This window comes from Oncorhynchus clarkii, chromosome 1 (assembly GCF_045791955.1).
Source record: "Oncorhynchus clarkii lewisi isolate Uvic-CL-2024 chromosome 1, UVic_Ocla_1.0, whole genome shotgun sequence".
In the NCBI taxonomy this organism is placed as follows: Eukaryota; Metazoa; Chordata; class Actinopteri; order Salmoniformes; family Salmonidae; genus Oncorhynchus; species Oncorhynchus clarkii.
In genome coordinates this window covers 30,247,473-30,260,946 of record NC_092147.1, presented here as the reverse complement: position 1 = coordinate 30,260,946, position 13,474 = coordinate 30,247,473, and the positions used below count along the sequence as shown (strand labels likewise).

Here is a 13,474-nt window from a genome sequence, read left to right as displayed (position 1 = left end):
ACCCATAATGTCTTAGTAGAATTGTGTTTTTTGACATTTTTACAAATTAATTTAAAATGAAAAGCTGAACTGTCTTGAGTCATTAAGTATTCAACCCCTTTTTTATCGCAAGCCTAAATAAGTTTAGGAGTAAAGATTTGTTAACAAGTCATGGACTCACTCTGTTTCCAATAATAGTGTTGAACATAATTTTTTTTATTGACTACCTAATTTCTGTACCCCAAACATACAATTATCTGTAAAGTCCCTCAGTCGAGCTGCCAATTTCAAACACAGATTCAACCTCAAAGACCAGGGAGGTTTTCCAGTGCCCCGCAAAGAAGGGCACCTATTGGTAGATGGGTAAAAATAAAAAATCAGACATTGAATATCCCATTGAGCATGGTGAAGTTATTAATTACACTTTGGATGGTGTATCAATACACCCAGTCACTACAATGATACAGGTGTCCTTCCTAACTCAGTTACCAGAGAGGAAGAAAAGCACTTAGGAATTTCACGATGAGGCCAATGGTGACTTTAAAACAGTTGCAGAGATGTATGGCTGCGATGGAAAAACTGGGGATGGATCTACAAGATTGTTGTTAATCTACAATACTAGCCTAATTGACAGAGTAAAAAGAAGGAAGCCCGTACAAAATTAAATATTCCAAACAACACAACTAGATGAAAGATTAATTCACCTTTCAGCAGGACAAACCTGGAGTTGCTTACCAAGAAAAAGATGAATGTTCCTGAGTGGCCAAGTTAGTTTTGTCTTAAATCTGCTTGAAAATCTATGGCAAGACTTGAAAATGGATGTCTAGCAATGATCAACATACAACTTGACAGAGCTTGAATAATTTAAAAAAGAACAATGTGCAAATATTGTACAATACGGTTGTGCAAAGCTCTTAGAGACTTGCCCAGAAAGATTCACAGCTGTAATCGCTACCAAAGGTGATTCTAACATGTATTGACTTAGGAGTGTGAATACTTACACTACCGGTCAAAACACCTACTCATTCAAGGGTTTTTCTTTATTTTTACTCTTCAGTGAAGACATCAAAACTATTAAATAACACATGTGGAATCATGTAGTAACCAAAAAAGTGTTAAACAAATCAAAATATATTTTATAATTGAGATTCTTCAAATAGCCACCCTTTGCCTTGATGACAACTTTGCACACTCTTGGCATTCTCTCAACCAGCTTCATGAGGTAGTCATCTGGAATGTATTTCAATTAACAGTTGTGCCTTGTTAAAAGTTAATTTGTGGAATTATGTTCCTTCTTAATGCGTTTGAGCCAATCAGTTGTGTTGTTACAGGGTAGGGGTGGTATACAGAAGATATCCCTATTTGGTAAAAGTCCATGTTATGGCAAGAACAGCTCAAATAAGTCAAGAGAAACGACAGTCCATCATTACTTTAAGACATGAAGGTCAGTCAATACGAAAAATGTCAGTGCAGTCGCAAAGCCATCAAGCGTTCTCATGGGGACTGCCACAGGAAAGGAAGACCCAGAGCTACCTCTGCTGCAGAGGATAAGTTCATTAGAGTTACCAGCCCAAATAAATGCTTCACAGTGTTCAAGTAACAGACACATCTCAACATCAACTGTTCAGAGGAGAACAGGCCTTCATGGTTGAATTGCTGCAAAGAACCCACTACTAAAGGACACCAATAAGAAGAAGAGACTTGCTTGGGCCAAGAAACACGAGCAATGGACATTAGACCAGTGGACATTTGTCCTTTGGGCTAGAGTCCAAATTGGAGATTTTTGGTTCCAACCGCCGTGTCTTTGTGAGATGCAGTGTGGGTGAACGGATGATCTGGGGCGGCAGGTAGCCTAGTGGTTAGAGCGTTGGACTAGTAACCGAAAGGTTGCAAGATCAAATCCCTGAGCTGACAAGGTAAGAATCTGTTGTTCTGCCCCTGAACATGGCAGTTAATCCACTGTTCCTAGGCTGTCATTGAAAATAAGAATTTGTTCTTAAGTGTATATATATATATATAAATATATATAAAAAATAAAGTGAAAATAAATCTCTGCATGTGCATTTCCCACCGTAAAACATGGAGGAGGAGGTTGTATTGTGTGGGGGTAATTTGCTGGTGACACTGTCTGTGATTTTATTTAGAAGTCAAGGCACACTTAACCAGCATGGCTTCCACAGCATTCTGCAGCGGTACACCAGTCCCACTAAGCGCAAACCAGATGGGATATCATTTTTTTTTCATCAGGACAATGACCCAACACACCTCCAGACTGTGTAAGTGCTATTTTACCAAGAAGGAGAGTGATTTAGTGCTGCATCAGATGACCTGGCCTCCACAATCCCCCGACCTCAACCCAATTGAGATGGTTTGGGACCGCAGAGTGAAGGAAAAGCAGCCAAGTGCTTAGGAACTCCTTGAAGACTGTTGGAAAAGCATTCCAGGTGAAGCTGGTTGAGGGCGTGCCCAGAGTGTGCAAAGCTGTCATCAAGGCAAAGTGTGGCAACTTTGACAAATCTCAATATAACATATATTTTGTTTTGTTTAACACTTTTTGGATTACTGCATGATTCTGTATGTGTTATTTCATAGTTTTGATGTCTTAACTAATATTCTACAATGTAGAAAATAGTAAAAAATAAAGATAAACCCTTGAATGAGTAGGTGGTTCTAAAACATTTGAACGGTAGTGTATGTAAATGAGATATTTCTGAAAATGGTTGTCTAGCAATTTGACAGAGCTTGAAGAATTTTTAAAATAATTATGTGGAAATGTTGCACAATCCAGGTGTAGAAAGCTCACCTCTGTAATTGCTGCCAAAGGTGCTTCTACATAGTATTGACTCATGGTTGTGAATACTTATGTAAATGAGATTTCATTATCAATAAATTTGCAAAAAAATCTAAAAACATGTTTTCAGTTTGTCATTATTGGGAATTGTGTGTAGATGAGTGTGAAAAAATCTATTTAATCCATTTTGTATTCAGGCTGTAACACAACAAAATGGGGAGTAAGTCAAGGGGTATGAATTCTTTCTGAAGGCACTTTATCTAAAAGGGGAAATGCACTCTGTGCTCCTGTCACAGGAACTCCATACCTTTTTAGGATTGGGAATTGCCAGGGACCTAACAGTTCAACATTATCATGATACTTAGGTACTGGTACGATATGTATTGTGATTATCACGATTAAAAATGTATTGCGATACAATACTGTGGTTTTATTGCGATTTTTATGTTCCAAACCTATTGCTCACCATATGTCTGCTGCAGAGAGAAAAGAGAGAGCATGAGAAAACAAGTTTTGATTGGTCAGTGAAGTAAAATTGCTAAAAACATGTTGGCTCACCATTTTAAAAAGAAGCCAACTAGCTCTAGCTAGGTGCTACCTACAGTACAAATCGATACTTTTAGCCAATTATCGATATATCATCCAAAAATAATATTGCAATATGTAACTATCTAACCCCCCCCCCCCCCCATCACTAGTACCTTTGGCTTTTAAATACCCTGAATCTCTCTAAAAATAAATATCTTTATTAATAAATGTTTATTGGAATATTTTTCAGATGCTTGTGCTCTTCTAAATCATGCCAGAACTTGGAGCATACTGCTTCCTTTTTCAGCCCTTATTTGTCTAAGGTGAGGTTAAGGGGAGCATTTAGTTAATCCCACAGACGGTTAATACAGAACCCTCCCCTATGTTAGCTCCAGTCCAGTGGTTTTCTCCACAGAGTCTCAGTATTCGGTTGGCTTTCTTACCAGAGAGGGAATACCTCTGAGACCTCTCATATGGTAGCAGTCTGGCACGGCAACAGTAACCATGTCACACTGATTGTTAACTACCTATTTATGGCACACAATGATGAATTATACAATAACACGTGTGTTGTTTATGGCATGGTGTATCAGGATTCCAACCAATACAAATGGCCTTTGCCGGTAAACAAAAGAAGGGGATATTTCCTCCGTCTTAATTGTCTGTGTTCTAGAAGGCAGGCTGAGGTTTAAATGACCAGGGCCCAGATTCACAAAACCTGCCATTTTTCCTTAACTATAGACTTTTGAAGAAAGTTAGCCAAAGTTGCTGTTCCTCAAAAACGTTATTGGAAATGTTTTTCCGCTGTTTATTATGTCCCCTTAAGCAAAAAGTTTAAGAAATTTGATTCTTGAAAATTACGTTTTTGGATTTGTTCTTAAGTCCAAGATAGCTAAACCCTTGTCTTAAATTCTGGGCATTAAGTTCATTAAATAAATTGAACATGTTTAATTCACTCTCAAACTTCATCTGAAAGTTTCAGTATTGATTTATTTTAAACCCGAGAACATGTTTTAAAACAGTAATCTCAGTAGGAAATGTGCTAACATGATTTCCGTTGCTATCTAGATAGCTAGCTAAATCGGTTGCCTAGCAACAAGCATCTTAAAAATGTGTGAAGATATTTGAGAAGTTCGTAAGAATCAATAAATCTTAAGATATTGTTGAGGAATTGCACTTACGAACTTCTTTTTTTTTCTTAAGAAGAAGCGTCTTATGTTTTTGCGGAAGAAGTGTTTTGTGGGGCCTCCAGGTGGTTAAAGGCACTGCACTACTAGAGATCCTGGCCGGCAGGGATGTTCTTGTCCCATCGTGCACTAGTGACTCCTGTGGCGGGTTGGGTGCTATGCATGCTGACGCGGTTGCCAGGTATATGGTGTTTCCTCCGACACATTAGTGTGGCTGGCTTCTGGGTTAAGCGGACATTGTGTCAAGAAGCAGTGCAGCTTGGCTGGGTTGTGTTTCGGAGGACGCACGGCTCTCGACCTTGGCCTCTCCCGAGTCCGTACAGGAGTTGCGGCAATTGGACAAGACTGTAACTACCAATTGGATACCACGAAAAAGGGGTAAAAAAATAAGTGTTTTGTGACTCTGGGCCAGGGCTTTTGTTGAACTTTTGGGGGATACTGTGACTGCCTTGGGTATTGTCAGTTTTGCACTGTGATCAATCAATGTTGATTTATTTTTTGATAGAGGACTTGTCAAGCTGACAAGGACTTCATTTGGAAGGTATTCAGACCCCTTCCCCTTTTCCACATTTTGTTACTTTACAACCTTATTCTGAAAAGGGTTAAATAAAACATTTTCCTGAATCTACTCACATTATCCCATAATGACAAAGCTAAAACAAGTTTTTAGAAATGTTTACTAATACATTTTTACTAATAACTTATTACATAACTATTCAGACACCAATCAGGCCTTTGTGGTAGTGGCCAGACAGAAGCCACTCCTCAGTAAAAGGTACATGACAGTCCACTAGGGGTTTGCCCAAAAAAGCCTAAAGGACTCTCAGACCATGAGAAACAAGGTTCTCTGGTCTGATGAAACCAAGATTTAACTCTTTGGCCTGAATGCCAAGTGTCACGTCTGGATGAAACCTGGTTCATTCCCTACGGTGAAGCATGGTGGTGGCATCGTCATACTGTGGGGATGTTTTTCAGTGGCAGGGACTGGGAGACTAGTCAGGATCGAGGGAAAGATGAACGGAGCAAAGTACAGTGAGATCCTTGATGATAACCTGCTCCAGAGCGCTCAGGACCTCAGACTGGGGGCGAAGGTTCGCCTTCCAACAGGACAACAACCCTAAGCACACAGCCAAGACAACGCAACAGTGACTTCGGGACAAGTCTCTGAATGTCCTTGAGTGACCCAGCCAGAGCCCGGACTTGAGCTTGATCAAATATCTCTGGAGAGCCCTTCAAATAGCTGTGTAGCGACGCTCCCCATCCAACCTGACAGAGCTTGAGAGGATCTGCAGAGAAGACTGGGAGAAACTCCCCAAATTCAGGTGTGCCAATCTTGTACCGTCATACCCAAGAAGACTTGAGGCTGTAATCGCTGCCAAAGATTCTTCAACAAAGTACTTATGTCTTTTTTTTATTTTGAAGAAATATGCAAACATATCTAAAACCCTGTTTTTGCTTTGTCATTATGGGGTATTGTGTGTAGATTGATGAGGGGAAAAAAACAATTTAATCCATTTTAGGATCCGCTGTAACGTAACAATGTGGAAAAAGTCAAGGGGTCTGAATACTTTCTGAATGCACTGTACAGTATGTGATACAAGCTTGTTTGAGAATGCAGGTATTGAGCTACTGGTACAGACTGGTCTGTGACATGGTGGAGGTTTAGAGCTCTTGACTGACCAGTCTTTTCCTCCTTCAGCTGTTCGTCCCAGATGAAGACAAGACCATATTTGGTTGCAGTGTGAACAAGCAGGTGTTTGAGGGACTGACCACCGGCCTGCTGCAGACCAGCGCCACTGTCCTGAGCCTTCTCCGTCCCTATGTCCCTGACTGTGGCCGCGGGGACGCCCCTCGCATCATGTCACCAGACACCAAGACCTCCCCTATAGAGCCCTTCAACACCCGCGCCCAGGACCTCATCAGGTAAGCTCTTCCTCCTCCTCTCTCTCAAACCACACACCGCTCTATTGGGGCCCTCCTCCCTTTCACTGTACCTTTCTCCCACCACCTCCTATGTCCCCCCTCCACTCTCTTACTGACAGGGTTGATGGGGGAACCACTGATATTATAACTTAGTTACTGTCAGAAATAGCCTACAAAATGTCAGCGCCCTTGGAATAGGTCCCAGTGTTTGTATTTGTTTCCTCCTTGCTCAGGGGCTTTGAGTGAGGGTGAGAGAGGTCATCCTCTGGCATGTGTCCAAATAGTACTTTTTCACACATTCTGGATCAAAATCTTCTGCGAAGTAATAAGTCATTTTTTTACTTAGGGCAACATAAACAAAGAACACTCCTGGAAGTTTGCAACATCCCCTTGAACTTGGCTTTTGAGTAGCAAGGGCTATGGGCTGTCTCTCCTGGCACCGTGGGGCGGTGAGGAAAGGCAGGCCCGAGCCTTCAGGAAGAGTGGAGTCTTCCAACCATCCCCTCCCACAGCCAATGATTAATTTGACCAGAGCATCTGCACAGGCCCAACTCTCATACTATGTCCCAGTCGTAACCCAGGAGACAGGGGAGATCTTGAGGACAAATGGTGTCTAGTAATCCCTGCAAAGCAATGGACGATTTACCTCAACTGCCTCAAATTATGTATATAATGGTAGGGAGGAAATAAGATTAAAAAAAGATGGTAGCTTTTGCAAAAAAAATTCTCATTATGGTGAACTGTAGATCACACAGAAAGAGAACATCAGCATTCCGCTTCTACGTCTTCATTTCTTATTACCAATCACTCACCAGGCTTTGTACTATACTTATCTCCTACAAGTGTCAGAAATGTACAGATGTGTGTAGCGCATCAATTGTGAAACACAGGGGCAACACTAAACACTAAACCGCTTTTCAAACAGACTATGGGCCAGCTCCTTTCAGCTTAGGTGAAGCTGTGGAAGAGGTGTCAGATGACCTTTTGTGGAGGTTTCACATTTTTTTTAATTACCTGACTGGAGAAGGCTGCCATTTTGACTGACAGTCCCAACAAAAAAAGGTATGCTAGCAAGTTAAGGGAGTAAGCTAAGCGGAGACGGAGAGGGAAAGGAATAGATGGATGCCTGTAGCGTAGAACAGTGCCTGACTGAGCTGTCTGGTACATCTGGGAGGTCTTGTGATTGACAGCTGAGCCTCCTTGTCTGTCCCTATGGTGGGTAGGGCTAAAGGGGGCTGAGCAGTGGTGGGAGAGGCATACCTTAGCCGTGAGGCATCCACAGGTCAGCGGACAGTCGGGCCTGTCTCTGGGCTGGCACGGGGGCACAGCCACCCTCTAATGATGCTGTTACCAGTGATATGTGGCTGAGAGAGCAGAGGGAACATGGTCATGATACCTGCCATTGGCAAGACAAATATCACAGTAATAACTGGGAGTACAGAGGGCGAGATCACATTTCAACTGTGCTGTCGGTGAGTTCCTATCAGTGAGGGCCTTTGTTAGGATAAAACATATTTCACTTCATTCATTGTGAAAGTTTTGTCGTTTGTAGTTTTGTTCATGTGGATTCACTCTTATCCTCCTTTTGTGTTTGTGTCCCTCCCTCAGCTATGTGGTAAACATGGGTCTGATTGATAAGCTGTACAGCTGCTTCCTGTCTGTCCAGGGCCCAGTGGACGAGAGCCCCAAGATGTCTGCCTTCCTCCAGCAGGCCACCGCTCTGCTGCACGCCATGTGTAAGCTGTGCTTCGCTGTGACCGGCCGGTGAGTGGCAGCAGTCTCCTTCCTTTATGACCCTCCTCTCCAGACATCCCTGTGATCATGCACGGCTGTTCACAAGACTAATGACAGGAGTGACTCACCGTTGGATCTTTTAAGTTCGCCCGGCCATCCCATAAAGACTTGTTGTTGGAGCTCAAACAAAGACACTGCCTCCTTTTCAATCAAACTTGGTGGTTTCCTTTAGTCTGAGCGCTGGCAAGGCCATCGTTACTGTTGATCGAGATAGGCATCTACTTGACCCCCGTGCTCTGTCACTCACCATAAACCCTTGCCTCCAGCACGCCAGGGGAAGCCCACCCACGTGTTACTGTGACCTGCCCCGAGAGAGGCTCAATGGCGCCGCTGACAGAGGCTAAGCATACAGACTGAGACACAATACCGACAAAGATAGCATGACCCTTAGTACAGCAATGCTGCCCTCATAGTTAAATATCGTCAGTGGTCATATGGGCACATTTTATCCCTTTAGTTTCTGTTGTGTCATTGTTTGAATTAGAACAGAGGTATTTTAACTCTAAATTTTGCTGGTCAGATAGCTAGAAACAATGACAAAAAGCTGCCATGTGGGGAATATTAAGTGGCTCGTTTCATCTTGTTCTTACACCATGTCTTGTTTTTAAGTGTTTCGACTGATGACACGTCTATGCTAATATGGCTTAAATTCACTAGCTAGCTAGCCAACAACTGTAACAATGTATTTGAGAGACAAGTGCTTATTGTGTACATTTATTTATGTTTTCAATAAACATTTGGAGACAATACAGTTCCCATCTCAATAATCCTTTGGCGTTGACAGTTGTTTTGCCCAAACGTTGCACACGCATCGGTTTTGTTGCTGAACAACCCATCCGTGTAGAAGTCTTTATCACATAATGTAGATGTTGTGACTGTATCGTTCCTGTGCCCACACTGTACTGCTTGTGTACCTCTCCTCTCCAGCTGCTGTGTGCTGTAACAGTGCCCAGCTGCTTCACACCAACACAGGGAGCACTGCTGTGACTGTGTCACTGAATATCTGTGAGAAAACACAGCGCCATAACCTCGCCACTTTAATGAGCGCACCGAGCAGTGTTGCGTAATAATCAACACCCTGCTAATCCAGCCAACTATCTCCATTCTTACCCTGTCCTCTGTGTGTTCAGGAGATTATACTGGAGAGAATGTATACCATGGTCCTGGAATATTTTTTGCCATGCCAGTTGCTGTGTCGAGGGGTTTAACTGGCATTAGAGACCATGTACTTGCAGAGCTAGGAATTTCCACACAGAGCTGTTGGCCAACATACAGTGGGTTCCATCCAGAGGTCAAACAGCCTTTATTCTCTGCCTGCAAATCACATCCTGTGTAGCAGGGGTATTCTTAAATTCCCTGTCAGCACAAGCTTATGGAACTCGTGGGTTTGCAGGAATCCTAATTGTAAAACAATGGGAGCCATTTGACATGTTTTCCCTGATGCCATTGACTCCGATGTAAATTTCGTACAGTATTTAGTCTCAGCTAAACAGAATACTTTTCCCATCTATAAAGCATGGACTAATCAGGGTAAACTCCTCTTATGCGCCAGGTGTTAGTCTGGCTATAGAAGTTTACATTGACTGGCCTCCAGTTTTATGAAGAGGGCAGCTGAGGAACTCGGAGCGATCTCTCCTTCCATCCCATCAGTGTTATACTCCCGTTCTGTTCTCACCTGTGATGTGTGCTGAGAGGATGATGTTACCAATCCCTTTTAATCTGCCTCCTTGCTAAGACACACTAACATGCTGCTTTCAATCATGTAAGGTGGACCTTAATTAAATGTGCCTGAGTACACAGCACCTTGCCAGGAAGCTTTCTGCAGCCAAGGGCATGGATGAGCCACTGCCATGAGCTGTCAGAGCTACTTCCACATTCCTGTGTTCATTCTGCCCAGCTTGGAGGCTCAAACTCACATTCTGAACTGGTTTAAAATAACAGTCACATTTCTGTGTCACTGCTGTACCATTAAGGAATTTCTCAGTCTGTGGTTGTAGTGATAATGACCAAGCTTTTAACTGCGATCATCCTTGATTAGGCCTAAATAATCTTCAGTGCACAGCTGAGCATAGACACCTTCTCACACACAGCCCCCAGACTGCACTTCCCTCTCACTCAGTGTAACCAGTTACTCCACTTAACCCGATAGGCATGCAGTGTAAATGGGGCAGGCCCTATTATTTATATTTGAAGGGGTAACCCTAAATCTAGAAGCCACAGGGACCAGACTGCCTTCACTCTTACATCCTGAGTCTCTGGTCACTGTGGTGAGGGCAGACAAAAGCTATGTTGTGAATTGAACTTTTACTTGATTTAGAATGAAGTGAAGCATTTTAATCAATAATAATAAATAATACGTTTGGAGAACTTCTAATGTGGTCAGATCCCATTAATTTCCCTATATAACATTTCACTGTCACTATGTTCATTGAGCAGAAATTAAATGATCATGTCACATGTTTATTTATATTGCCTGTGTCCTTTGCAGCTCTCCCAGTATATTTGACAACAAGCGTACAGACCCCACAGGGCTGACGGCCCTGCTGCAGTCCACAGACCTGGTGGGTGTGGTACACACTCTGTACTGCATCCTGCTCCACAGCTCCGCCCTGCCTGAGCCGGCTGCCCAGGGCCCACAGGAGCCCTATGCCCCAGGGGTCATCCAGGTGGCCCTAACGGGCCTCCGCTTCCTCAACAGCTTCGCCCTGCTCGACCTGTCTGCCTTCCAGGTAACACACACACACCACTTCATACTGAGGTACAGGACACACACAGAGAGAGACACGCACACATTCTCACACTTGAATCCCTCATCCTGCAGGTCCAGTAGGTGGTGTTAATTACAGTGACTCTAATTCCAAAGGTTATGCTGCCTGCGGGGCAGGTTTTTCAATACCGGCACATCACATACCATACAGTATATACTGGTCTTGCTGGTTACGTAGGTGTATTATGCTGGACACATTCCACAGACAGACATTCCAAATAGGGGGTTCCATGAAAAGGCCTTGTCACCAATGTCCTCTCTCACAGTTTTATTGACTAGCACCCTCATAATATAGAGCTGGCTGGCTTCTCTGTGCATCGGCAAGACAGAGCAGCTATGTCTGGTAAGACGAGGGGCTGGGGTGTGTCTATTTGTCAATAACTGCTGGTGCGCTAATATTATAGAAGTCATGATAAGCTGTAGACCACACCATCTAAAAAGAGAGTTCTCATCTATTTTATTCGTAGCCATCTATTTACCACCACAATCCGATGCTGGCACTAAGACCACACTCAACGAGCTGTATAAGACCATAAGCAAACAAGAAAATACTAATCCAGAAGCGGCAATCCTAGTGGCCGGGGACTTTAATGCAGGCAAACTTAAATCCGTTCCTCAACCAGAGGAAAAAAAACTCTAGACCACCTTTACTCTACACACAGAAACGCATTCAAAGCTCTCCCTCGCCCTCCATTTGGCAAATCTGACCATAATTCTATCCTCTTGATTCCTGCGTACAGGCAAAAAACAAAGCAGGAAGCTGCCGCTTTCAAGGAGCGGGACTAATCCGGACGCTTATAAGAAATCCAGAACCATCAAACAGGCAAAGCATCAATACAATACTAAGATTGAATCCTACAACACCGGCTCTGATGCTCATCGGATGTGGCAGGGCTTGAAAACTATTACAGACTACAAAGGGAATCCCAGACGAGAGCTGCCCAGTGACGCAAGCCTACCAGACGAGCAAAATGCCTTTTATGCTCGCTTTGAAGCAAGGCAATACTGAAGCATGCATGAGATCACCAGCTATTCCGGACGACTGTGTGATCATGCTCGCCGTAGCCTATGTGAGCAAGACCTTTAAACATGTCAACATTCACAAAGCTGCGGGGCTCGACAGTTTACCAGGGCGTGTACTCAAAGCATGCACGGACCAACTAGCAAGTGTCTTCACTGACATTTTCAACCTCTCCCTGACCGAGTCTGTAATATCTACATGTTTTGAACATAATACCATAGTCCCTGTGCCCAAGAAAACGAAGGTAACCTTCCTAAATGATTACCGCCCCGTAGCACTCACGTCAGTAGCCATGAAGTGCTTTGAAAGGCTGGTCATCGCTCACATCAACACCATCATGCCGGAAACCCTAGTCCCACTCCAATTCGCATATGACTCTAACAGATCCACAGATGACGCAAACTCAATCACACTCCACACTGCCCTTTCCCACCTGGACAAAAGGAACACCTCAGTATGTGAGAATGCTGTTCATTGACTACAGCTCAGCGTTCAACACCATAGTGCCCACAAAGCTCATCACTAAACTAAGGGTCTAAACACCTAGCTCTGCAACTGGATCCTGGACTTCCTGACAGGCCAACCCCAGGTGGTAAGGGTAGGCAACAACACATCTGCCATGCTGATCCTCAACACTGGGGTCCCTCAGGGGTGTGTGCTTAGTCCCCTCCTGTACTCCCTGTTCACCCACGACTGCATGGCCAAGCACACCATCATTAAGTTTGCTGTCACCGATAACGATGAGACCGCCTATAGGGAGGAGGTCAGAGACCTGGCAGTGTGGTGCCAGGACAACAACCTCTCCCTCAATGTGAGCAAGACAACGGAGCTGATCGTGGACTATAGGAAAAGGAGGGCCAACCAGGCCCCCATTTTAAAATTGAAAGGGCTGTATTGGAGCCGGTCGAGAGTTTCCACATCACCAACAAAATGTCATGGTCCAAACATACCAAGACACCTTTTCCCCCTCAGGAGACTGAAATGATTTGGCATGGGTCCCCAGATCCTCAAAATTCTACAGCTGCACCATCAAAGCATCCTGACTGGTTGCATCACCGCCTGGTATGGCAACTGCTCGTCATCTGACCGTAAGGTGCTACGGAGGGTAGTGCGTATGGCTCAGTACATCACTGGGGCCAAGCTTCCTGACATCCAGGACCTATATACTAGGCGGTGTCAGAGGAAGGTCCAAAAAATTGTCAAAGACTCCAGTCACCCAAGTCATAGACTGTTTTCTCTGCTACCGCTAGCAGCACCGGAGCGCCATGTCTAGGACCAAAAGGCTCCTTAACACCTTCTATTTCCAAGCCATAAGACTGCTGAACAATTAATCAAATGGCCAGCTGGATTATTTGCACCCTCCCTACTTGCTGTTTATCTATGCATTATGATTTAGTAAATCTTTCCTTAACTCGATTTCTTGAACTGCAGTGTTGGTTAAGCATTTCACGGTAAGGTCTACACCTGTTGTATTCGGCGTGTGT

The 13,474-nt window shown here is 43.8% G+C and overlaps 1 protein-coding gene across 5 annotated transcripts in view; it reads left to right on the top strand.

Moving 5' to 3' along the window:
• The window catches only part of LOC139404678 (S phase cyclin A-associated protein in the endoplasmic reticulum-like), a 94,467-nt gene that overhangs the window by 66,354 nt on the left and 14,639 nt on the right, over positions 1–13,474 (top strand). For all 5 annotated transcript variants that reach the window (XM_071147465.1, XM_071147396.1, XM_071147359.1 and 2 more), the window contains 3 exons: positions 6,185–6,408; positions 8,017–8,172; positions 10,691–10,931. In XM_071147465.1, coding sequence (XP_071003566.1) covers positions 6,185–6,408; positions 8,017–8,172; positions 10,691–10,931 — 621 coding nt within the window. The remainder of the gene's footprint in view (positions 1–6,184; positions 6,409–8,016; positions 8,173–10,690; positions 10,932–13,474) is intronic.